Source organism: Suillus fuscotomentosus (genome assembly GCF_016647785.1).
Source record: "Suillus fuscotomentosus strain FC203 chromosome Unknown F5891scaffold_12, whole genome shotgun sequence".
Taxonomy (NCBI): domain Eukaryota; kingdom Fungi; phylum Basidiomycota; class Agaricomycetes; order Boletales; family Suillaceae; genus Suillus; species Suillus fuscotomentosus.
In genome coordinates, this window is record NW_024539524.1 from 331,430 (window position 1) to 356,179 (window position 24,750).

The following is a 24,750-nucleotide window of genomic DNA, read 5'->3' on the forward strand; positions in this document are numbered from 1 at the left end:
CTGACGTACTTCATCGTACACGATATCTTCTTTTCCGTCTTCATCAAGAGGGTCCCATGGTTGGGGACATTTAATCCACCTGATCAAACAGCTATCAAAATAGCTATGGATGTCTAGGCAGGGATGAATAACGTACAGATTATCTTCTGTCGATTGTACCTCTGCCCCACGGAACTTTCGTTTGAATCAATGTTGCCTGCGCTTGAGGTCGAAGAGATGTGTGTAACGGTACTGTCCAGCTTTGTCAAACGCCTTTCGGAGAAACGCTGCTTGAGCGTCCGTCCACCAATCGATTGAAGCTTCTCCGCCAGTAGATACGTCTATTGGAGTTGTAAGCGATGTATTAGCAGTAAGCGCCAGAGTCACCCTCTCTGTGGCTACATCAGGCCTTCAGCATCCTGCCATCAATGAAGCACAAGGTAAGACGCACACCTGTTGGACAAGTACAGATAATACCCTGGACACGTAAATATACTGCTGAAAATATATTTATCCTTCAACTGGTGCGCCTCGTGGATGATGCTCAGAACCCTGCCCTGGGGAATATATTCCTGCTACGGCTTGTGCATTACCAAGACAGCACCTCGTTTGCCTTCCTGGAAACTGGAACTCGGCCTTGAAGGAGGTGGAAGCCAAGTCGAGGGCGGAGCTGTTCGATTGTAATGTGTGAATGATAGGCACCAACAAGGAGTGCATGCGCTCTCACACTTTTGGCGTGATCGAAATCTCACTCTTTTTGACATCCATCGAGGACATAATCATATCTTCCTCGATTGCACCCATTATCGGCTGGCACGATGGATGAGACAAATCGATCATCAAGCCTTGCGCTTCAATGGTTCTTGAAATGCTTCGTCGTATATGTTCCCGTCCACTATAAACACTTCAGTTTGTCCATCAATCTTCCCGAAGCTTCCGACCTACAGGCACTTGACGTTTAACACCAGGCAAACTCGGGATAGTGCTCACTAAAGCACGTGGACTGACCTTGATCGGGATTGGCGGGTCCAAATTAGCCCACTTAGATGACGTCCGTAAAATGATATCAATGAACTTGCGAGAGGCGGAGTCTGGCATTGCGGCTGACGGGGGAGGTGTGTTGGGAATGGTACTAGTATAGTTTGCGCCTTGGATGATGCTAAAGCAGAGCCATTGATACTATGTCCCCGGTGCCGAGCGCCAATTCTACCACAAAGCACTGAATATCACCCTTTGTTGTCAGCCCTGCAGTAGGTCTAAGGCCTTTGTCGTTCATCGCGGCGAACTAGTCCAAGATGAGTCGATGATGGGCCGGACCTTGTGCATGTATTAAATTAGGCATTCCTAATTAAAATTTAGCATAAAATTATTAAATCCAATTTGAAATTTCAGTGTCGTCAAATTTATATCGTTGCCTCATCCATCTAAGAGAGGGTCCGTGTTCGAACCGAGTTTAAAACATGTCTGAAACTTCTCGGATATGGTATAGTCAGGTCAGGCATCCGTAATGACTGTTTTAAGTACTCCGGTATACGTTTGGCGTTCGTAATACTAATATCTGACTGTTTGAAGCACTCCGGTATGCATTTTAATAATTTATTGTAGGTAGAATCACGAAATTTGTGGGAATCTAACACAAAAACTATGAACTATGCTAAAACTGCGAACTATAGTCCAAATTCTACGTTTCAATAGTCAAGTCGAAATCGGAAAGAATGGCAGTAGACCCCTGTTGCGACCTCCCACAAACAATCAGATGGTCTTTCCATCTATCAAGACTTGCCTTCTCCTCCTCACTGAGAGAATTTAGAAAAAAATTAACGCTATCGAATATCGTCTTGTTCTCAGTCGGCGAGAACTTCTGCTTCGTGAATATTAGTTGGCCTTGTTCCAATAATGCATGCTCCGTTATTGAACATGCAAGGCAGTACGCATGATGCAGTGCCTCACGAGGTGATTGGTGGTTGCCGAGTAGCGCGTGAAGTCCGTGATTCGAGAGCCAGATGAGTTTGATGAGCAGGGTGAATATGAATTTATTCTGGCATTTGTTGTGAATGATCACCGTCCCGTCCTAAGCCTTAGTTAGATCTTGATTTCGAAACAAAAAATAAACATACTTGAGAAAATGAATGTTTGTGCATATAGGCCTTGTCTCGCACAAGACTAGCTACTCGATCGACACGAAATTGATCTGGCGGGATGTTGGAATCGTGTTCGGGGAGCAGGTCGTATGCCATCACCACGTTTTGTCGCGCAATCGTCATCATCGTCGAACGCACTAGGACCACTCCCCGCCAAATCGTCGGCACATCTTTCGGCGTCGATGGCCATCGATTTAGCCCTACTATTCATTCAGTATAAGCTAAAAGAGTCTTCATTGAACTTACCGCGAAGGCTCGGAATGGAAGGCGCTGATGCTTTGATCATATCCCTGACGAGGCGACTCTGGTCCTCAGATTTTGATGCGATTGCATCAGGCGTGAAGATGGTGCCCTTGATAAGGTCTCGCGAGCGGCTGTAGACTTGCTCGCGGTCCGCCGCACTGACCTTGACCTGGATGACAACGTCACTCGACGTTGTAGCCGAGGACGGGCCAGGATTTGGAGTGCGCGTTGGGGATGGAGGCGGGCTGGGATTTGGGGTACGCGTCGGGCATGGGGGCGCCGAATAAGGCGCCAACGACGGCGTTGAGGGCATACGTCGGGAGCGTCGGCGTCTTTCGATAGAGCGCACCGGACCCAAAGTCTGTTATCATTAAAACGTGTAGTAAGATATATAATATTAAGTACTCACATGTATCACGTTGGATACCGGTATTTCGTCCAGTATGGGATTGTGTGTCAGTGCGCGTGCGGCGTCGGCATCACCGCCCAACCAATGAGGTATGGGCCCGATAAGGTGGGAGCTCGGTGCTGAACATGGTGTGTTTGTTAGAAAATGATTTACAATGAAAAGAAACAATACGTACGTGACGCGAGTGATGGAACATTGTAGTTGATGTTTGAGGGACCAGCCCTTGGGGATTGAGCGCCAGACAAGGACTGGGAGGAGGACTGGGCGCTATAGCCGGCAGCAGAGAGAGAGTTGGTGTAGCCGGCGCTAGAGAGAGAGTTAGTGTAGCCGGCACTAGAGAGAGAGTTGGTGTAGCCGGCGCTAGAGAGAGAGTTGGTGTACCCGGCGCTAGAGAGAGAGTTGGTGTACCCGGCGCTAGAGAGAGAGTTGGTGTACCCAGCGTTAGAGAGCGAGTTGGTGTACCCGGCATTAGAGAGCGAGTTGGTGTACCCGGCGCCTAAGAGCGAGTTGGTGTACCCGGCACCTGAGCTACTATCTCCAGGATTTGAGTAGCCGGGACTCGGCCTATTGTTATTTTGAGTCTGAGTCCGCGACAAAAGAGATGGGAAGACTCACTGATTATATGTACCAAAGGCGTGCTGTCGCTGATGTGGATCGAAGTTAGACATTTCCGGAGGCCGCGGTTGTTCGTCGGGAATATTGATCTGCGTGTCCGCAGGCGCATGGGAAGGGTTGAGACCAGATCCTCGAGGAGGTTTTGGAATTGTGGTTTTACCTTTGCGCGGCGCACGACGTTGGGTACTCATCAAGGTAGAATCACTTGGGGGAGGGCAAAGGGCATATCAATTACAATTCTAATACAAACGGAGATACGCGAATGCAAACAAACTATACAGCTTGTGACTTGATGTACTTGTGACCGTGAGGTCAAAGAAGCGGGGAAAGAAGGGGCGAGGAGGTAAAAAACGGTGTGCATATGACAAACCAACACGGTCTGGAAGAAGGCTATGATGAAAGGGTGTCGCGTGTATTACAACATTCCTTATCAATCAATCAGTGTGGAGTAATAATCAGACACATGAATCGACTTACCACGATAAGAAGTCACATTGCGGTGGCCACGCAAGACGCTTTGGGATGAATTCCAAGGTTATCAGGGGTTCCCAGATATATAGGGTTGTCGTCGTCATCAGGAACCCCGCCGGCAGTGGGGGATCCGGAACCATCGGCCCTGGATTCTACAGATGCCTTATCGACACTGTCATCACCAACAAACCCAGGTTGCAACGAAGACGATCTGGATGCTCCAACCCCATGTTGGAAAGCCTTGCTGACACGTGAGCCTAAGACCTTTGCCACATGCTCAGCTTGGGATGCGACAATCTTAAGAATTTCGCATTCATCTTCATAGACCGCTTGAAGATAGTCTCGGTCATCATCGGCATCTACGCAGTCACGCTCAGAAAAGAGGTTCCTAAAGGCGTGTAACTGGTCGTCTGTGAGTTTGAGCCGGTCTTCATTGTCGGCATGTATGGCATTGAGGAATATGATGAAGCGTTCAGTTTCCTCGATTTCCCACGCAGTCGCCAGCATGCGCTGACGCGCAGTCTCACGAGCTGCAAGCTGTGCCTGGTATCCTTTGTACAGAGTTGAAGGATGCATTTGCGCAAGGCCATTCTCTAAGTATCCAGCATGCTTTATAAAATATAAATGAGTTGTTTGGATGGAACTGGATAGAATAATAATACCTTGAGAAGAGATTCGCTGGATACATAAGGTCTGCGTTCCCGCCCCATAAGACGCGCTGCAAAACGAACCTCGAGTGGAGCTGGGTCCGGGGGGTATGGTACAAACTTCCTGCTCATTCTGTCACGTATAAACTGACGTCGAGCACTGCGAGAAAGATCTGGAGATGCGGGTGGATTATAAAATAAGCTGTTTGATCCCTCAGTAGCAGAAGCCGGAGTCACGGGCGGAGGTGTCTTCTCCGCTGAGGAGATACCTTTGAGGGAAGCACATAGGTCAGAATGTCTGGTATCAGGAGAACTCTCTGAGAGATGGAAAGAATCAAAAAGAGGCGACCCAGGAGCTGAAGAAGATCCCGATAGAGGAGAGGATGGGGGACTGCTTGATGGAGGGAGGCAGTTGCCGGGACTGCTGGGTCGAGTCGGAGATGAAGGTGGAAGTGAGGGTGACATGAACAAATATCAATGTCGGCAAGACAGTGTCTCTCTAGCCTTCAATGCAGGCTGATAATAGTACAGTGAATACACCAATACCCTGTGAATACACTGGCAATGTCAGCAAGCAACACAGCGGAGTTTGAAAGACTAGACTCCAACGCTGACCCATTGCCCAAGTAAATGTGCATATTATCCATTAAGTTGCTTTGACTTTAGCTTTAGTATGCATACCTTTACCAGGCTGTGTCCCAATTGCAATAGGGAGTTCCCTTCGATCGAAGCAGTCGTTCTGCATCTCAATTCACAGTCTACCTGCTGGCCGCACAAAGCACGTTCACAACAATCAGCCGTTCCCCCTGGGTTGCGAGGTCCGCCATCTAATACCACTGGCCATTGTCATCCTCGCTCTGGATACGTCTTTGGTATCGGTAAAAACCTATATGACAGGTTGCAGGACGATCAATATAATTATCGGCAGGAGATAAACACTTATTATCCTTTCCATGACGAGGGGGAGTGGGAATTAGCTAGTTTCTTGATTCAAAACCTGAATCAGACTCAAATTGACAAGTTCTTGAAGTTGAAATGGGTAGGAGACTCTAAGCACTATTCGACAAGTCTGACTCTTTCACAGTTTAGCACTCGCCCAAAACCATCTTTCACCTCAAAAGATCAACTTCTAGATTGGATGGACGCACTACCCTGTCTTGCAGAGTGGAAAGTTTCAAAACTAGAGTTTACAGGCTACAAGACTGTCCATCCCATTCAGCTCATTTGGCGCGATGCTCTGGAAGTCGTCAAACAACTTTTCAGTGACCCAGTTTTCACCAATAATATTACCTTTCAGCCCCACGTAGTTCATGTTGGGAATCAGCGCGAGTATGGAGATTATATGAGCGCTGATTTAGCATGGAAAATTCAGGTAAGTTTGCCCTGCTTAGTCGACTACTCAAAGATTGATTCCGTGTAGGACTGTCTCCCATTAGGTGCTACACAAGTACCGATCATTTTAGGGTCCGACAAAACTCCCGTGACGAGGACCACTGGGGGACTCGAGATGCACCCCATCTTCATCACCATCGGTAACCTTGATTCAGAAGTTCGCTCCAAGGCCACACTCCGAGCTTGGCGCTGTATCGCTTACATGCCCGTCGCTAAGTTTCGCGTGCATCCCGATTATCAAACCATTCTTCAGGCGCAGCTGTGGCATAAGTGCGTTGACCTTGTCTGCGCCAACCTTAAACAGGCAGCCAAGACAGGCTGCTTTATGCCTGATCCTTCCAGATTTATTCGTTATGTCTATACGCCACTCGTCGCTCACGTATGTGACCTGCCAGAGGCTTGCATGATCGCTGCGGTTAGTAAAAGTGCATCTCCTTTAACAATGGCGTCACAAGAAAATTTTGGTGATGGGGTTCTCTACCCTCCTCGTACTGGGCAACACACGCTACAACTTATCTGTGAGATCTCCCAAACAATTGATGTTTGGGATCTCGACAAATTCCAGAAGGCAGCCAAAGCTGTCCATCTATCTGGAGTCCACATGCCATATTGGCGTGACTGGATCTACGCATGTCCGTCTGTCTTTCTCGCTGGCGAGATCTTGCACACCTGCATCAAATTTTTTGCTGACCATCCGCTCACCTGGATCAAGGAGGTAGTAGGAAAATCCGAACTCGATGCTCGCTACATGAATCAGCATAAGCGGGTGGGAACACGCCACTTCACCAAAGGTATCACGCACGTCAACCAGATGACAGGTCGTGAGCATCGAGATATTCAACGCACCATTGTTGCTTCGATTGCAGGTGTTGCTCCACCTAACTTCATTCGCGCAATCCGTGCCCTCGTTGACTTCATTTATCTTGCCCAAAATCCGATTCATTCTGCAGAAACCTTGTCGTCAATGATGCAGTCCCTTTCAGACTTTCATACATTCAAGCACGCTGTCATCGAGGCCCAGGCTCGGAGGGGGAAGAAAAATGTTAAGGAAGATTTCTTTATTCCTAAACTCGAGTTGCTCCAAAGCTTCAGAGGCACAGTCGAGAGACTGGGCACTTTGATGCAGTTTTCGGCGGATATGACGGAGCGCTTGCTCATTACTCACTGCAAGGATCTCTTTGTACGAACAAATCGACGAGTCAACGACTTCGTGGAACAGTCTGTACGGATTCTCAACCGCCAGGAGTCAATAGAGCTGTTTAATTTGTACGCACTGTTCCGTTCTCATCATGCATCACTTGTCAATGTGATATGCACTGAGGATGAGGCGGTGACAACCGTCAATCCAGCGCTCTCCTGGGTTTCTCGTGTTCTCCCTGATGAATCGCACTCTGTTCACGGACCTCGGCCAGTTCGTAACCATTTCCTCAAGGGCATTCTTTCCGGAGATGCACTCACTGCCTTCCATCTGACGTCGACACCAGATTTCAAATCTTTGTCGCCCACCGACATTCATACCATATATTCGCTCATTGATTTTGATCATGCACTCTCTCAGTTCATCAAATGTTTTTCTCTTTCCACCGGCGAGCATACCCGCTGGGACCACAAATATGGACGCTTTCATGCATGGAAAAAATTTCGATTACAGCTTCATTCGGCCTTCCGGCCACGGCTGATCATGCCCAGCAGAGTGATCCAGGCGTATCCACCAGATAGCGGATTTCCCCTCGGAAACTGTGATAATGTCCTCGTCGACGTCACAGGCGACGATGGCCAAACCAGTATGTCATTTTTGTTTTTATGTTCCAGCACTAACGAGATTATGTTCAGTAAGTCGTATCGCACAAGTTCGACTTATTTTTCAACCGACTCTTCCACGTGCTTCTGACCTAGTTTTGCCATCATATCTATCCCATCCGCTGCTCTATATTCAGTACTACGACTTTGTCGCCAGTCCCAATGACCGGCCTGAACTCGCGATGTGGACAGTAGAACGCTCATATGTGGAAGACCAACACGGCAAACACAGATGTGGTGGTGTGGTTCCATTGACAAGTGTAACACACACTGTCGAGTTGATCCCAGAATATGGCCAAAAGGTGGACGAAAAGATTTCTTCAGCCATTTGTTTGGAAAGTTATGACCGCTTTTTTCTGAACAATTTTGCGGATAAGGACAGTTATCACACATTGAGTACGGAGTTCGCATAGTATCAGTAGCTCACAATAGCAGCACATATAGTTTTGAATTCGTGCATTAATCTCTGCGAAGCTTTATGAGCGTCACTAGCAGCTAATTATGAGTGGCCCAAGTCTAGGGTTTGTGAATAGCACAAACCCTAGACTAGTAGTTCAGCATCGAGATATTTACAGTGTAACTACAGAAAAATCTGTTCCACCAATCACGTTGCTCCGATCACCAGGTCGTAAGCTCACCGTAAGCATCAAACTTCTTTTTGACAAGCGAAATTTCAAGGCCTTTTGCTGATGTCCTGCTCACCAATTTAGAGTACGTTATAGAGCTACTGCTACTAAGTAGGTCCTCCGAATTAACAAAGTCTTATGCATTCACAAATCATTCTCATCTGTTCACCGGTTCACTGATGACTAGTCTTCACAGCGACTGTCAGCCTATCAGATAATCACTGCAGACATTCCATGTTTCGTTTCAATAATATTTATAGTACCATCGGTCTTCTGCGTCGGCAAACGAACTGTGACATTGTAGTTCGATTCCTCCGCTTCAAGTTACAATGGGACTGTACTTTCTGATAGACGAGTCACTATGCAGTCGCAGCTCTCATCTCAAGACGCACTGACTGTGTCAGATGGGCTAGCTTGAGGCGGCGGCGGCGGGTGTTGACTACTAGAAATGAGGTGCTCGTTGGTGCTAGCAGCCAAAGATGGTTAAGTTGAAAGGGACATAGTATGGGTTCAAAATCGTTTTCACCATAACCAGCATCTCCTTTATCATGCTCTTCGTGGCCCCAGTGGGATGGAAGCCCAGCATATAGCTCCCAACCGCCCTGGTGGTTCCCAGTATCTAGGCCTTACTGATAGTTTCCTGCAGAACGACTGAGCTGACTTCTCGAACAGGCGCCGACAAGAGGCCAAAGACGGTCAGACATTCTAGATCAACATTAGTGTAGATCATATTTGTGCTTCTTCTGGTCTACCTCAAATTTGCGGCCAGGCTGCCCGGACCGTCCAGGTCAGCGCTGTTAGCTTCAGCCTACACAGGCTTGATTATGTTGTAAGTTTTGCTTCCTTAATCATTTTCATTGGAGCGCTCGTTAATGAAGAGAGTCGGGTAGGAGACGGCATCCATGCAGAATTCTTCTAGCCCTCAGTAGCTGACCCTTTCATGTGAATTCCTCCCTCTCCGAAAATCCCATACTGCCTCTCGTCCCCACAGGTATGGCAGTAATAAAATAGCGCAAATTCGCACTGCACCCTGCTGAACTTTTTGTTCTGCTCTCCACTGACTCTGTCCAATTCAATAGCAGCCCAACCACGCTCTATTCCCGTCTATCGCTCTCACAATTCTCGAGATACCTTTTAAAGTTTTGCTGTGTTCTACCGCAGCCCGTTGTTGAACCACGATCTCTATGGCACCCTAGACTAATGGCACCCGCCCCATCGGTCAAAGGCAAATAGCGGGAACGGATATCCTTCTCTTACGTGGCACGCTGCTGGCTCTAATCAGAGCTTGTCGTTCGATGAAGTTATGTCTTCCGTGGTGGCCGGGCAAGGTATATTAAGTGCATGTGCACCGCTCTATCTGGAGATGAAGCCATGCATGTGTGTACCTGGAGCCTTGTGGCGCAACATGTGGCTAAATTTCGGTTGACATCTCAAGCAATTATGACTTCTGCCATTAGGGATGAACCTCTTATGCTGCTCGATATCATGGTGAACAATATTTATACCGTCGTCGGTCATGAGCAAACTCCCGATGAAGTCAACTTTGCAGCTGGTCTGCACTTCTCAGGGTCCAACAGAGTTACTGGCACCCCGCGGGCGGTCGATGACGATCTTATACACAATGTTGTAACACCCCTTATGAGGGCTTGTCGGAACATCAACGATGTGCCTCTGTTTTGGCGTCTGGTCTCAATTAGTAAATATTCTTTTCATCTAGTAATACAGTCTTTCATACGACCCAGCGTCCCTACATTCTGATGGAATTATTCTTTTCCCTTCGAGCCTTTTGATTTATCACACCTTATTGTCCTGTTGTCTATGTACTCGGCGATACAGTAATTTGGTTCTCTCGAGCAATCGGAAAATTTCACCTCGGATTCCCGTGGCATGTGGTGCTGTGAATCTCCACTCAAAGTACTACCACTGCGTGGTCTTCCGCGAACCTCCTGCAGTCCTTAACCTTGCTTCCGCTTCACACGCTCGCTCACAACGGCGGCAACTAATTCCCCTCGATTACATTTGGCACAGCGTTCTTCCAGCAAGATGCAAAGGCAACCGCCATCGTCAAGCAAAGACCTACGGCACGTCGCACTCCGCTCTCTTCGTCAACTCTAGCCAAGAACGTGCTGCTGGGGGGAGCTAGGCCTTGAATCATATCAGCGTGAACCTTCCTAGCCGTCACGTGGGCGGGCTTTTGGGCCTTCGGAGAGAAATGGCAAGGACTGGCAACTGGGGTGTTCAATTTCGAATTGGCCCAGGGTACTGGGTTTCCGGTGTCCGCCATTCAGGCGAACAGAATGTGATAGACATGTTAGTGTCAGTATTGCTGATAACCCCCCAGAAGCGTGGTCAATATAGTGGTAACGTATACAGGCCATGAATGAAAAGTAGGCAAATAGTGAAACGCAACTGTAATTCTACAACATCGAACCATTGTACATTTTCCCAGCCTATCTAAGCGTGAGATTGTCCAGTCCTCGCATTAGCATAGTTCTGAAGGAACCATGTCACCGTCTCCTCAAGGGCTGTGCAACACAGTCAATGATCAGGAACTGGAATGAGTGAATGAATGAACGAGGACAACAAACCTTGTTCGAATGGCGTGAATTTGAAGTCGCCAATCAGGCTCATGAGCTTTGCATTCGACGCGGGTTTGCGGTCTTGGCCGTTGTCATTAATTTCGTTCTCGAACTTCATAACGAGAACATCTGCTCAGGACTTCATGAACAGTAGAAAGGAACATACCTCGGGCTTGTCAGCGTGATTCATGACTTTGACGATGGAATTCGCAAGATCACGAATGCTGATTTCGTCATTCTCGTCCACTAGGAGCTCATCAGTAAACCTAACATCAGTAGATATACGAACGCTTACCTGAAAGGATGACGGGTTCGACGGATTCGTACTCGCGCATTTGCCATATGAATAGCTTGGCCAGGTCACGGGAGTAGATGAATTGACGAAGAGGCGAACCGTCACCCATAACTTTGAATGGCGTATTGTTCTCTGCATTGAAAGCGTATGAGTGTGCAGAACGTTTGAAACGAGGGGAAACGGACTTTGTGATAGGTAGCATTTGTGGATCAGCGCGGGCATCACATGCGCATGCTTCAGATCACTTTGGAAGGATTAGTCAGGACATGATAACTTTTGTAATGGTCGAGCGCACAAGTTATCATGCGGTCCAAACACATTGGTCGGAATGGCAGATGTGAAGTTGCAGCCGAATTCCTCCTTGTAAGCACTGCGCAGTAGATATGAGCCGCAGTAAAAGGTACCCTAAGAGAATCATGACATACTGGTTCTGGACATCTACCATCCTCTTCGCATGCGCATATCCGAAGTTACTGGAATGCGGTGGACCAAGGTGAACCTTCTCCTCTGTGAGTGGGTATTCGACTTTGTCCGGGAAGACACACGTCGAAAGACAAGATATGACTTTGTGTGTCCCTTTGATGTGAGCAGCGTGGAGAACATTGTCATTGATCAGCATGTTATCGCGGAGGAAAGTCATCTGCAAGGGGTCAGATCGCCCACGACAGAGGATATTTGTGCTAACCTTCCGCTCTCTGTTCGCGAAGAGACCGCCCACTATAGAATCGCAAATCAGATGGGCTCATGCTGACCCGAACTAAGGCGTACCAAGGGCAGCCAGATGGATGACATGAGTGGGTTGGTATTTCTCAAATAACTTCAGAGTTTCTTCTGGGTTTCTGCACTACGCATTGATGCTTGCTATCTGGACAATGATCATATGACAACACCTTAGATCGGCCTCACGAGAGCCAGCAAAAATCCATTTCTCTCCTGGACGCTTTCCGAAGCGCGAGCCTTCTGGTTCGTGTTCGATAACGTACTCAATGGCTTTCCCGACAAGTCCAGTGCCTCCAGTGACAAGTACCACGGCTGCCATCGTTGTTGACTTGAGAAGAAGTTCAAATAACTATGCCCTGCTCAGGCTGCTATAAGAGGAGTTGTAGTGTTTTTATGTGAGACTGATCAGATACTAATTGATCAAGATGTGTTCCCACCATAACTATCTTGTACCCACACCATTGCTGTATGAACCGTATTTACTTGCAACATCTTCTCTAGATTCTCCACGTTAGACCGTCGTCGGGTTTCCTTCTTTGTATCCTCAAAATTATCACTCGGAGCGATATGGACTACCAGAAGATAGCGAGCGACGTTTACAATCTTGCAGAGTCAGATGATCCCATAGCACCCATTGTAAGAGAGGCATTGCAGGTCATCGAGCAGTGTCTTGGTCAATACGGGTGAGCAGCAGTTTTTTCTTTGCTCATGCATGATTCATCACTGACATTTTACTTCATAGGCAAGACCACGTATCTCTGAGTTTCAACGGCGGGAAGGATTGTGCGTCAGCAGGACCCCTGAGATGTACATATACTGATTCATTTGTCCCGTAGGCACCGTCCTACTTCATCTGTATGCTGCGGTTCTCGCCAGAAAGGTGTCGTCCACGCATAACCCTATATTCGCGTTATACATTCCAGACCCGTCACCATTCTCTGCACTGGAGGAATTTGTCAAGATAGCTACGCAAGACTACCTCCTCGATCTTTTCACATGCAATCTATCCTCAGACATTCAGTTGCCTGTGGAAAGTGTGACGCCTGGTGTGTCGACCCCATCAGCGCTTAAGGGGAGCAGTGGCTACATAGGACATAGCGTTCAGACTCGGCCTGTCGGAGCGGCTAGGGGAGGTGAAGGGATGCGGCGAGCCCTGGAGTTGTACAAATTACGTTTCCCGGATATTCAAGCGATTTTGGTGGGCACCCGACGAACGGACCCCCATGGAAGTGAGTGTCACTGTTATTGCGCGATGCAAGTACTCATGACTTGAGTAGCAACCCTATCATACAGAAATGTGACAGATCCTGGATGGCCCGCCTTCGAACGAATAAACCCAATCATCAATTGGGCATACTCAGATATCTGGACATTCCTAAGGAAACTCAAAATTCCGTACTGTACGTTGTATGACGAAGGGTGAGCATGTTTTTATTTCGCAAACTGCGATTGACGCCTGCGCAGTTACACGTCTCTGGGATCCACATATAACACATTACCAAATCCAGCCCTACTTGTCAAGGATTCTGATTCATCCCACACTCTTCCTTCTTCACTCACAGTTGTGGCAAACAATCCAAATGCAATGTGTTTTGTCGAATCAACTCCACCAAAGTCGTCTCTGAATGACATTGGTCCTTTTACCATCATTGCCGATAACCCCGACCAGATATGCCTTGCCGACCCTGTCTCTGATTTGAGGGAGTCAGAGTCACCTAGGAGCACACTAGGACCTTTCCAGGTTCTGGTCAGCGATCCAAATACTCAATGCCAGGGCGAGGTTAATGACAGGAGTGCCTATGGTGTCAGGCTCCCACCGCGGTATCGACCTGCGTATGAGCTACAGGATGGAGCCCTTGAGCGTGCTGGGCGAGTTTCAGGTCCTGTGATATCAGAGATCTGATTAATGCCATCTGATATAGACGACGCGGCAGATAGAATAACATCATTATTTTCGTTGCTACTGTACATGGATCACTTGCAGCTGTATTCATCATTTCCAGAGCTTAAAAGTCGACTGGAGTCTGACCACCATTTGACCAGGTAAAGACTACCCAATCGGCAAGCACAAGAGGGATGAGAACGTCTGGGAAATCACCCTGGGGTGTGTTTGAGTCGGAAGGTGTCGTAGGTGTAGAAATGAATTCCGAGGAAGGCAAATTGATGACACTGAAAGATGGTGGTCGCATCGAACAGACTGTACTTGCTGGAGGAGATGTTGTTGGTAGAGTTCAACCAAGAAGGATTTGTTGGGTGTGAGTGGGTGGAATAACGAGCACCCATTCTATGAATACTGATATCGGAAGTGTATTTATATCATATATCTTCCCAATCCACTCGTAATTATTTTTTCATGTTGGGAGCAAGCTTGATGAACAGAAAGGTGGTTTATTTTATTTTTAAAATGGCTAAATTTGCATGTCGGGAGCCTCCGGCACATAGAGCATAGTATTGCCCTCACGGTCGATAAATTGTACAATATAAATATACAAAAACACATCAGCTTTCCACCAGCGGTGTGTAACACCAGCTCCGATTCGTGGCGGAGGGATGCAGGACCAACATGAATATAAACTTCTATAGTCTTCCCTAGCCAGACCATATAGAAAGAAGAAGTACTTCGTTCCTTCTTGATTATGAAGCTTCTTGCAGATAAGCACTTCTGTTACAATATTAAGATCGGTACCGTACTACGAACCTCGTATTCATTACACAGGCCGCGGCTGATGGTGGGCTTCACATGTTTGCAAGCCCATAGTTGATGCGAAAGGCCGCGGAACACTCTAGCTATTTGTCCGAGTCCATTAATGTTGTACGAAAGAATTAGTCGGCTGCTGACTGGGATACAATAGCTCGGTCCCGAAACGACTCCAGTAATCACTTCCTTGCATATTCGAGGCAGGACAAATGTGACGAATCGTTCTGAAGCAGCTGAGAACCCCTGACCAAAGATGTGAGTTACCATATGATGGAACACACCCATAACCCCAATAATAGGATATCATGACACCACAGTAAACAAAATTCATGTTCATGAACCTCCCGTGCATGCTGTGATTCGTGGCCCGTGATCATCGACTGCGCTCCACCACAGGCTCACAGATTGATGTTTGTCAGATACCCTGATACTAAAATCAAAGTTAGCGAGCGGCAGCCGTCTAAACCTCTCACGAATGCAATCGAGTTCATCACAATCGATCGAAGATCAGATGTTCATTCCCGGCAGAAGCTATTCATTACGTTCCAAAAACCCGACACCGCCTGCCCTCACCTTCCCAATAAAGCTTTCGTACCATCGAGCAATGACACCCATTGAAACAGTACTTTCTGGACCTACATTCGTTCCTGCTGGCACGAAGCCCGCTATATAGTTAAACAGGTGCTTAGCTATTTTCTCCGCGAGCACCGATGGATCTGCAGGTTTGGCTATTGGTGCCAGTGACGACGTTGGTGTTGAGATGGGGGTGATATTCATAGCGTTCGGGGTTTGATTTTGGGGGAGAGAAGCAAGTTGTGCGGCTATCGCTTCAAGAGGTTCTAATGCAAATCCGAGTATAGCAGTAACTTGACCGGGTGTAGAGGAAAAAGTTGCGGATGTAAACGCAGAAGGGGTTGATACCCCTGATGGGGGTGCTGATGTGGAAGAGAAGGCCGATCGGAGGCGGAATATGGCCGATGGTTTATCGTTCGATAACCTGAAATTCGTAAGTAAGGTCTATGTTCTCTGCATTCAGTTGATGAAAGGTAAGCGCACATGCCAAGTATTTGTGAACCTTTTCCAGGCCAGAAAAAGTGGACAGTTGCACCAAATCCATCAGGAAATGGAACTACGTTATAGATCAGCGGTATGAGATAAGTCATTGTTATTCAAAGGAGGGATGGAGGATGAAACACTGACCTGTACCAAGTAAAAACACGCATACATGATTGACTTTCTCAGCGGCTGGGATCTCGAAGAGAGCATGTGTCTCATCCACCTGTTGCAGGTCAGTTTGCAGTAGACGACCAGCAACACAACAGCCAAACATGGTAGCTTATTAGAGCGATAAGCTTCAGATTAGCGAAAGGATTTTATGGTGCAGTCGACCGTAGTCGGTTGGTTGGAAGCTAAGTTTGCGGCCATGGATGATGATGAAATGTGGACAGACCCGTGACACAACTCCGAGCGCCACCAACGTTCGACTGGATGTTTCCTGGTTATTCCACCAACCTCTACTCTATTCTCTCATTTTCTATGGGTTTCAAAGCTTGAACAACAACAGTCACGACTCTCCGGGATCCACTTACCGGTTCGGAGATTCTATGTGATCAGAAATTATAGTCTACCCAAGCAGTGAGCTACCCACTTTTCGTTATCATAGCTTTTTGATCAAAAGTCCAAACCAAGGTCAACGCAAGCCTAGGCGCTTCGTTATATACATACCTTGAACCCCAGATCTAACCATGATCAGGACCTTATCTGTGCTGTGCATACTCCAGTGATGTCGCTTTCATACCACACAGCGTTGAAGCCTGACGCGGTGCTTGCCTTCTGAACCTCGGCAGTTCCATTAAAGAATTCTGACTTCATACCTGTGATATGACGGGGATGGTTTTCCGCGTTCGAATTGGTGTACCATGATTGTCAGTCACCCTTGATTTACCAAGAAAGTCGCAGCAAGTTTTACCTTAGTTGAATTAGGTGAGCCGTATTTGCCAGAGTCACTTCTTGAGTCGCCTATGAAGTTATAGATATTCACTACTTACTGAGCTATGGATGCAAACATGCCATGGTGCCGCTGATACGTATGTATCTCCCAGCCCGACTCCCGGTTCAGCAAAAGTACACTAGTTATGGACTCTGCAAGTTTCCTTGTATACGTAGTTCGCCTCCCTCGACTGCCCAAGCGTCCGGATCTCGCTTGCCCTATTACGAGATTGTCCAGGAACTCATCTGCAACCGGAATGAACCGAAATCTAATTATCTATCCTTCTGATCAGATGAGTGGTTTCCTTGTCTAATCATGCGTGGTTCGCGGGAATGATTTACTTCTCCAATTATGCGTAGTTGACGGAATGCCCTGTAAAGTTCGCGGGCATTATTTCCCTTTTTCGCGTTTGACCGATTATCGTACGGCTGCTCCACTCCGCAGGACCTTGTTTCAGCATCTATCATCAGAACTATGACACCGCAGCATGACGTCGCGAGATTGCCAGAATGGAAGTCACAAGGAGGGATACCGCGAACCATTGTACCAACCATAACAGGAACCAGCCCGCGGATTTAGCCAAGCTCCATTCTTGTCGGGGATTTCGCGCTGTCCGCACCATACTTGTCGCTTTTCGCGGGAGGGATCCTTCCGGATGTAGGAGGGCTGAGATTAGTATCCAGGTGATGAGGCCTCATTTGTACGCCTGCTCTGTATATAATTTATCTTTGACATGATTGGCCGCACACCCCACATGACAAGGGCCAGGCCTCTAGCCGACAGAACTCGAAGAAACTCATCTCGATCGACGAAATGTACGTATCTTCATCCTGATATTTATCTCCTCTTCTTTCCACGTGGTCCCCTTGGTGGCACTGATGGGCTATACGGGAGCGTGCGAAGTGGCTGCAAGTGGATGTAAACCTGCAATCCAGTTAAGGCGAGATCTGCAAACATCATTATACCAGCACTGTGCTAACACGCGAACAGCGGGAATGTATTGTTGGCGCTTGCCTAATTCATCTCACAACACGACTGTGAAATTTGACTGCATGGGTGTATGGCATTGTTCGGTGGTGTTAGGTGGACTGACTTCATGCTATATTGTCGAGCTACTGACGTTCGTTTCCGAGCGCAGTGAGACGTCATATTGATAGCTCGGACCTTGCAGGTAGCAAGAAAATGAGCCAGTCAAAATTCGTGCGCTATGTCGCACACAATTTCCCTGGCACAATAACGTTAATGCACAGGTGATTCAAATTCAACTCCTCGATCTTACGGCAAACAGTGAGTAATTCTGGGAAAGGAAGATTTTAAGAAAACACCGAATGCTTTACTAGATTTCGCCCACGGCGGTGATCGATGATGCATGATCCGTGCGTATGGTGCTTACAGGTGTAGTCTCGTGCTGCATAGGCAACCATGAGTGCGTCTTCCGGGATACCTAACAGATCTCAAATCGGGGATAGGAACAGGGAAATTGAAGAATAACGTCCCTGGTCGTCTTGAACTTTAGATTTGCAATCTTCGACTCGGAGCTAGCTTTAATTGAATGCACGCACAAAGCCGCAAATTATTGTGTTATGGTCGCCTTGATTATTCTCAAAAGCATAGGTAGCTCGAAAATTGGCCCATATGGTTAGGCGTGGAGGCTGCGCGTGTAACAATATACGTGGAGCGCAGCCCGTTGCAGCAGGGCTGTCGAAAGTGTCTGCAACGACGAGATTGGTTGCTGGGTGGAGACTGGAAACGGGAGGAAACGGGTCGATCTCGGAGTGATGACGGAAATAACCACGTGGCCGAGCGAAGACGGAGAACTAAGAAAATCAAATCAAATTGGTGGGACTTGTGCCTGGACGGAAGGCGGTGGACGGTACCGGCGGCCAGACAACTTGCTAAAGTGGAAATTACGATCAAACAATGATTAGAAGAAAGCGATCTACAACGAGAACCACCTGGTAAGTAGGAAATGATGGAGACGGAGACGGTTCACGTGGGGAAGACTTCCTACCCGGAGGCTGTTTGCAAGTGGGTGGAATTTGATATCCTTTCCAGCGTCAATGTCACTTTAAAAACTACAGAGTGAATTAGACTGACACCAATATGTCAAGAACGAAAAAAAAAACATGGACCTCGTCTCCAAGTTAATTTTTCCGAGCTAGAGCGAATAAATATCCTCGGAATGACAAATGTCTAAGTTGAAGTGCGAAGATTACGGGCCCTCGGAAGCCGTTGAATGATAAAAATTGATTTGGTGGCACGGACATAGGGCATAGGCAAACTAGAGGGGGTTTCCTTAACAAGATAGTGGTAACGAAAACGTACCCATATGCTACCCGGCCTTCTCCAAAAGAAATTATCTGCTGAGTTGTCTGTATAGGTATCGGGTTCCAAGGGGTGTACCAGTTACTTGGTGAAAGGTTATCTAACAAAGCGGTGAGTGTACGCCGGTAGCATAATAACACATTCGAACCACTGTGGAGACGCCCTTGAAGGCGATAGAAGAAATAAAATTCTCCTCGGGCTCAGCGGATGAGCACCGAAGTTATAAAGCTGCTCTAATAATAACGTACTGAACATATGGGCCAAATGAGTGGGAAGAAGGAGCAAGTGGGGCTGAATCACTCTGTAATAAGCATGAAGTTCGCATGTTGAGAGACAAGGTGACCTTGACTACCTGGCCGGTGCTAAGAAGATTAAAAATCCAAACAACTTGAAACTTGAAGCTTCTGACGCCACGACTTTCGCAAAATAACGTACATTGGGGCAGCGATTAATCGGTAAGTGATGGCTTGATATTGCTCAGAAAGCGGGGATGGACTTTCAAGGGTCGCTCCTTCCGAGGAGTTGGAATCAAGGGTTGTTGAACCCGGGCGACGTCGTCACAGCTCGTAGATCGCACAGTTGGCTTGGCAAGAGATCGAGAAATCTTTGAAATACGGGACCCAACAAGTCTGTCCTCTTTCAAACCCTTCCTCTTTCATATTGTCGTGATGGCTATCCCAACTAATACGTACTATATACTAGACTCGCACCCGGCACCACATTACGGTCTTGATCCACCAAATAGTGCAGGCAGTAACAACTCTGCACGCTCACATTCTGCCAGTGTAAAATCGGAATTATCCTCTTCACCTTATCTTGATCTGTCACCCTCACCACCCCACACTTTTTCATTCCATTTTCCGTCTTCTGCGTCAGCGCCTAACAGTACTGCGCACGTTAATCATAATTTTACTACAACATCGAACACTCTGCCAGACCGTCCGTACTACCGCTTCGGATCTATGGCACACCCGGAGGACGCCTGGCTCAGCAAACGCTCAGCAAATTCCGCTCTCGACTTGAATTCACTATCATTCCCGGACGAATACGATGATGGCGACGACTTACCTGATCCTCCTGGCTCCTCTGGCGCGCCCGCTACTTCATCTAGCTATTCGGACAGAGTCGTTAGGAGAAGGAGCAGCAAAGGTATTGTCCCTATTTGTCTCAAATGTCTATTCAATCCATGCCTCATCATATTTCAGCTTGTGATCAATGCCGCAAAAGCAAATGCAAATGCGAGCGCGCAGGAGATGGCGAGGCTTGTAAAAGCTGCATCATGCTGGGGACGCGTAAGTCTGCGTAATTCTACATGGCTGATAATCTGTTGACCATGCTTTCTCGCTCCTTCCTTCTCATTACCTCCTCTCCCCATTTCTGGAATTTTGCGGCTCCTCAACTACTCCCTGGTATCCATCCACATTACTATCAACGCGGTGCCACTTGACGCCACCCTGAATGCGGTCACCTTTCGTTACCCTCTTCAACCATACATCATGAATTCCCTTTTGTGGCCTTCGCAACCGCCTTTGATAATGACATCCTGCCACGTGTGACTGGCATTCTGGAACACTGTTGACATACGATACGCCTCGTCCGTAATTGAGGTCACCATCTGTTGTTTTCGCATCAACACCTGTACACTTCATGCTTACAATGATCCGATTACTCGCTCTCGGCATTTTCTGATCTGATCGCACCCAATATGTAGCGTGTACATTCCTCGGACCTTCGCGCAAGCGCGGCCCCCCTAAGGGGTACATTGACGCCATCGAAGCTCGGCTGCACCAAACTGAGGCCCTACTTGGTGTTCTCCTCGCTGTTGAGGCAGAGCATGGCGAAAGGTGCATCTGAATCGTACTTTTGTAAATGAAAACTATTTACTAATTTTATGCAGGTATGGCGAAGCGGATAGGCCGCCTCCAGGCGGCGCTGCAGGCCTAGAGGATGTGTTGCACACCCTAAGACAGGTTAGTGTTTTTCGTAGACTCCATGTTCTATTTTTTTGTACATTCATTTGCACCCTCGATATTCACAAGTACCTCGGTTACCCCAAATTTTTTCTCGTCCCGGCACATTCAATCTTACATTTGTTGTTGACAACGTACATTTCTGACTGAACGCACATACTGATAAATTTAAATTTACAATCAGGACACTCTTGCTCGTGAGATCCTCAATCGTGTCGATACCTCCTCCTATGGTGTCAAAGGACGAAAAGGTGGTAGTGTTAAACCACGCCCAAATAATACCACTCCAACAGAGGGCAGTGGCATCGACTTACAGTCCACACAGTAAGTTTATTTCTCCCCAATGTTCACCAACGTTGAAGATATTTTTTGTACAGCCCTTCAAATGAATGGCAGGATCGCGTTGTATCTCTCCTTTCATCATCTCTATCATTCCCCCACCCGTCTTCATCACAACCTCGCTCGCCTACATCCGGTGCTAACAACCCGCGCACGATCCAACTTTCGCAATCTAGAACTTCGCCATCTCTTACATTCGACGATAATGGACGACGTCAACGCCGGCGACTTGGTTCTTCATCATCTCCGGATCCCTCCGACCACTCACAAACACAAGCACCTGCCAGTACGGATTCTGAGGACGAAGACGACGTCGCGGATGCTGTGGGCCAGCTCTCCTTGAACGAGGACGAACAAGTCCGGTATCACGGAAAGGCAAGTGGTCTTTACCTGCTGGGGTATAATGCGAAGGAGGAAGCTCGGAATGAAGGGGGAATATGGTAAGCGATTTGTTCGCCGATGTGCTGCATGAATGTCTCATATGTCACAGGCGCTTCCCCAAGGCCCGTGTCTGGCCACCACTCCCTCCATCTGACACAAATATGACGTCGCCCGTAATTCCCAGCATTGATGCGCTGACAAATTCTGCTGCAAGCCCATCTAATAGCCCTCTGATGGGTTTATCTGTCACGGACAAAGATTTGAGTAGCGTCATGCCTGATCTAGTTGTTCAGGAGCATTTATTGGAGATATATTTTACTTATGTACATTCGGCGTTCCCGGTCCTGCACAAGGAGGCTTTCTGGGAGGGTCACAAAGTGTGAGTGTCACCTCACGAGTTTCCTCCGACTGCTACTGACATCTATTTTAGGCACCCGAATGCATCTGCTGCTAATACGCCGTCGCCTGCGTCCGATGGCCAGGGCTCGAAATCTCCGTCACCTTTCCACCGTGCCCGTCGCAATATTTCTCCGCTTTTACTCCTCAGCATGTTTTCCATTGCTGAACGCTATTCACCATCTTCCTCCCTCCCACTGTCCCCTCCTCCCCCCTCATCAGCATCGTCGGTTCGAGAACCAACCCCGATGTGGACTGCAGGTGATAAGTACTTTAACGTCGCTAAGAAACTTCTCGACAACACTTATGCATCCTCGATGCCAAGTACTGTGCAAGCTCTTCTATTACTCGGGTACCGCGAAATTGGCATTGGCGCCATGGCACAAGCCTGGGTGTACACGGGCATGGCAGTACGTATGGCGCAGGATCTCGGTATGCACCGGGCAGCGGACGGCTGGGCCCGTGCGGAAGTCGGACGTCTGTTCGGCCCCCGGGAGCTACAGGAACGGCGGCGGATATGGTGGGGATGTGTTGTGCTCGATGGGTATGTGAGCACGTATATCGGAAGGCCGCTTGCAATCTTCGAGCGAGATTACGATACACTCTTACCGGGCGAGGATGAGGTACGGGAATACGTTATATCAATTATAATCTGGTGTGTTGACGGGTATCTCTAAAACTCAGGCGGAGGAGATGGAGTTGTGGATTCCTCATGAGTCGCTGCCGCCTGATTCCCGCGGACATGGGTATCCACCTGGTGCAGAGATAAAGTGTTCAATAACTGGACGCGTGCTATCTAGCTTCAATGCTTCTGCGAAACTCTGTGAGTATCTTCATCTGACCATGCAATGCCATAGCTGAGTCCATGTTTCAGCAACTATCCTTTCTAAGCTCGTACAGTCGTTGTACGCGATTCATCCCGTGAATTCTCGGCACGCTGAGGTGGCACAACTTGAGGAGCTGCTGAATAAGTGGTACCTCGATTTGCCGGAGCATCTACAATTGAAGCAGGGCGCGACTGTTCCGCCCCATATCTTGACATTACACATGCAGTATTGGTGTACGACATTGTTGTTGCATCGCCCCTTGTGAGTTCCCTCTTGTTTGTTTGTTATTCCTTTGAAAATAACTGGGCATGTAGCATAAGGAATACGTACCTTCTAAATAAGGGGTGGGTGCCCTGACATTTCCCCGTTCCTGGTCTTAATTTTTTTTATAGGAAATCGGATAGTGTTGATGATGCCGAAGCGTGTGCGACGAGCAAGAAACATTATGAGCTGTGCGTGGGTGCTGCGAACCACATCTCATCTATCGGTAAATTATTTTATTGCCCCTCTGCAAGCAATTTCTGACGTGAGATGTATTCAGTTTCATCTTATCGGGAAAAGTACTGTCTGCAACGTGCCCCTGTTTTTCTTTGCTTCTATGTTTTTACGGCGGGTATTATGCATGTCACGAGCTGTAAGTCATTATTCGTTTTTTTTGCCGATCATATTCTCATCCCATATACAGCGTCCATCTTCCCGAATGACCCTCAATCGCGGATAGGTCTATTCAGGTGCATGGATGCACTGCAAGACATGGAAGTCGTCTGGCCCTCCGCAGCACGTGCCAACGAGCTTCTTCGGGGTTCAAACGTCATGGCTAATCCCTCGAACGCTAGCCAAGCATGCCTTTCATTTACTTCTCAGGATCGCCAGAAGCGGACAGCTGAGCATTCAATAGACTCAGAGGATGCATACGAGCGTTCGCACTTGCAGGTCCTACCCTCAAGCAGTTCGTCTAACGTACCAGGATCAGGACAAGGGTACGCCAACACCTGGCGATCGACTCAGTTTAGCGGAACGTCACATGATGTCGGTCACTCTCAAGAGTCTGGTGCGGGGCGACATGCTGACTTTGCCGGGGCACCTATCTCAACTTCGCAGTCATCGTACTATCCGTGGACCTCTGATGGATCTTCGTACCTCTCGTTCCCGAGCACATTGTCTACGTCTGTGCTTCCGCAGATGTATAGCACAGGCTTGGTCGACAGCCGTCGGGCGGGGAACTCGCAGTCCTCGGCTTCGCATCAAGGACAAGCGCGGTTGGCTTTGCATGGGGGCGGATCTGGTACATATACCAGTGATCAACCTGGGATGGGGCGGTATCCGCAATTTTGGAATGACTATACATCGTTCCCACAGATGGGGATGGCTTATAGCCAGTCTCATCCACAGCAACAGCAGCAGCCGCCACAGGATCCGATATATATGAGTGCTCAGTATGGCGGTATTTACAGTGAGTGTTTTGCATCACGAGGAAGGAGCAATATCCTGATACCCTACACAGATAATCCTACATCTTAATTTAATGGAGTGGATTGTACCACATTTACCCGAACGGACAAGAAATACTAGTAGATGACCTCTTCTCTCACAATCTAATGTATTACATCCTATCAGACACCCCAAAATGTTTCTTTTTCACCGCAGTGCTAGTACTCCCTCGTTGTATCCCTCCTGTCCTCTTGCTTATCTGTATAATCCACTTCGAAAGGACTTTATCTCTTATGTGTTTTATGTGTTATATCCTTACTTCCTTCGGGCACTTTGGTTGACATTGTTTCTACTATAAAATGTTGGTGCCGACAACAAAGCCTTCAATATACCAAAATGCATGATTTGGATAGCGATACATGACTCGTAGACTCTTACCTGAGATCTTGAGATGTTTTGTGATGATTGAAAACAAC

The 24,750-nt window shown here is 47.8% G+C and overlaps 7 protein-coding genes across 7 annotated transcripts; 4 read left to right on the top strand and 3 right to left on the bottom strand.

Moving 5' to 3' along the window:
* Positions 1 to 1,660: 1,660 nt before the first annotated feature.
* On the bottom strand, positions 1,661 to 4,434 carry F5891DRAFT_977693 (uncharacterized protein; the record flags this gene model as incomplete). Its single annotated transcript, XM_041376731.1, has 7 exons — positions 1,661 to 2,050; positions 2,097 to 2,320; positions 2,367 to 2,724; positions 2,773 to 2,891; positions 2,948 to 3,336; positions 3,388 to 3,591; positions 3,881 to 4,434. The coding sequence occupies 7 exons, from the start codon at positions 4,432 to 4,434 to the stop codon at positions 1,661 to 1,663; spliced, it is 2,238 nt and encodes a 745-aa protein (XP_041229159.1).
* Positions 4,435 to 5,178: 744 nt separating this feature from the next.
* F5891DRAFT_1127063 (uncharacterized protein) lies at positions 5,179 to 8,541 on the top strand (the record flags this gene model as incomplete). The annotated part of the gene is made up of 6 exons (XM_041364146.1): positions 5,179 to 5,544; positions 5,590 to 5,877; positions 5,926 to 6,276; positions 6,421 to 7,681; positions 7,731 to 8,036; positions 8,420 to 8,541. 6 exons carry the CDS (start codon positions 5,179 to 5,181, stop codon positions 8,539 to 8,541), a joined length of 2,694 nt encoding a protein of 897 aa, XP_041229160.1.
* Positions 8,542 to 9,530: 989 nt separating this feature from the next.
* Positions 9,531 to 10,112, top strand: F5891DRAFT_1017115 (uncharacterized protein). The gene has a single exon (XM_041360982.1). The coding sequence runs from the start codon at positions 9,665 to 9,667 to the stop codon at positions 10,079 to 10,081; it is 417 nt and encodes a 138-aa protein (XP_041229161.1). The 5' UTR covers positions 9,531 to 9,664; the 3' UTR covers positions 10,082 to 10,112.
* Positions 10,113 to 10,475: 363 nt separating this feature from the next.
* Positions 10,476 to 12,328, bottom strand: F5891DRAFT_1017117 (uncharacterized protein). Its single transcript, XM_041360983.1, has 10 exons — positions 12,088 to 12,328; positions 11,966 to 12,036; positions 11,883 to 11,914; positions 11,623 to 11,837; positions 11,493 to 11,567; positions 11,383 to 11,441; positions 11,198 to 11,329; positions 11,069 to 11,148; positions 10,912 to 11,014; positions 10,476 to 10,848 (listed from the first exon to the last, which is right to left on the bottom strand). The coding sequence occupies exons 1-10, from the start codon at positions 12,234 to 12,236 to the stop codon at positions 10,778 to 10,780; spliced, it is 987 nt and encodes a 328-aa protein (XP_041229162.1). The 5' UTR covers positions 12,237 to 12,328; the 3' UTR covers positions 10,476 to 10,777.
* Positions 12,329 to 12,359: 31 nt separating this feature from the next.
* F5891DRAFT_1017119 (uncharacterized protein) lies at positions 12,360 to 14,166 on the top strand. Its single transcript, XM_041360984.1, has 5 exons — positions 12,360 to 12,600; positions 12,660 to 12,700; positions 12,754 to 13,146; positions 13,195 to 13,336; positions 13,382 to 14,166. Exons 1-5 carry the CDS (start codon positions 12,485 to 12,487, stop codon positions 13,818 to 13,820), a joined length of 1,131 nt encoding a protein of 376 aa, XP_041229163.1. The 5' UTR covers positions 12,360 to 12,484; the 3' UTR covers positions 13,821 to 14,166.
* A 980-nt stretch (positions 14,167 to 15,146) lies between these two features.
* F5891DRAFT_946793 (DUF775-domain-containing protein) lies at positions 15,147 to 15,945 on the bottom strand (the record flags this gene model as incomplete). Its single annotated transcript, XM_041374696.1, has 3 exons — positions 15,147 to 15,612; positions 15,672 to 15,744; positions 15,816 to 15,945. The coding sequence occupies 3 exons, from the start codon at positions 15,943 to 15,945 to the stop codon at positions 15,147 to 15,149; spliced, it is 669 nt and encodes a 222-aa protein (XP_041229164.1).
* A 3,317-nt stretch (positions 15,946 to 19,262) lies between these two features.
* F5891DRAFT_1017141 (fungal-specific transcription factor domain-containing protein) lies at positions 19,263 to 24,692 on the top strand. Its single transcript, XM_041360985.1, has 15 exons — positions 19,263 to 20,079; positions 20,136 to 20,222; positions 20,642 to 20,774; positions 20,828 to 20,900; positions 21,085 to 21,224; positions 21,278 to 21,679; positions 21,730 to 21,999; positions 22,051 to 22,639; positions 22,701 to 22,839; positions 22,891 to 23,104; positions 23,158 to 23,187; positions 23,236 to 23,330; positions 23,385 to 23,477; positions 23,529 to 24,296; positions 24,348 to 24,692. The coding sequence occupies exons 1-15, from the start codon at positions 19,599 to 19,601 to the stop codon at positions 24,362 to 24,364; spliced, it is 3,531 nt and encodes a 1,176-aa protein (XP_041229165.1). The 5' UTR covers positions 19,263 to 19,598; the 3' UTR covers positions 24,365 to 24,692.
* Positions 24,693 to 24,750: the final 58 nt, after the last annotated feature.

Excerpts from the sequence above, each read along its gene's own strand:
- F5891DRAFT_1017117 (XM_041360983.1), bottom strand. The coding sequence starts at position 12,236 with ATGGCAGCCGTGGTACTTGTCACTGGAGGCACTGGACTTGTCGGGAAA. Across the intron at positions 11,915-11,965 it reads CATCCATCTGGCTGCCCTTG|TGGGCGGTCTCTTCGCGAAC; the intron begins GTACGCCTTAGT and ends GCGATTCTATAG. Across the intron at positions 11,838-11,882 it reads TCGCGAACAGAGAGCGGAAG|ATGACTTTCCTCCGCGATAA; the intron begins GTTAGCACAAAT and ends GACCCCTTGCAG.
- F5891DRAFT_1017141 (XM_041360985.1), top strand. The coding sequence starts at position 19,599 with ATGGCTATCCCAACTAATACGTACTATATACTAGACTCGCACCCGGCA. Across the intron at positions 20,775-20,827 it reads GAGGCAGAGCATGGCGAAAG|GTATGGCGAAGCGGATAGGC; the intron begins GTGCATCTGAAT and ends AATTTTATGCAG. Across the intron at positions 20,901-21,084 it reads TGTTGCACACCCTAAGACAG|GACACTCTTGCTCGTGAGAT; the intron begins GTTAGTGTTTTT and ends ATTTACAATCAG.
- F5891DRAFT_1017115 (XM_041360982.1), top strand. The coding sequence starts at position 9,665 with ATGTGCACCGCTCTATCTGGAGATGAAGCCATGCATGTGTGTACCTGG.
- F5891DRAFT_1017119 (XM_041360984.1), top strand. The coding sequence starts at position 12,485 with ATGGACTACCAGAAGATAGCGAGCGACGTTTACAATCTTGCAGAGTCA. Across the intron at positions 12,601-12,659 it reads CAGTGTCTTGGTCAATACGG|GCAAGACCACGTATCTCTGA; the intron begins GTGAGCAGCAGT and ends TTTACTTCATAG. Across the intron at positions 13,337-13,381 it reads TGTACGTTGTATGACGAAGG|TTACACGTCTCTGGGATCCA; the intron begins GTGAGCATGTTT and ends ACGCCTGCGCAG.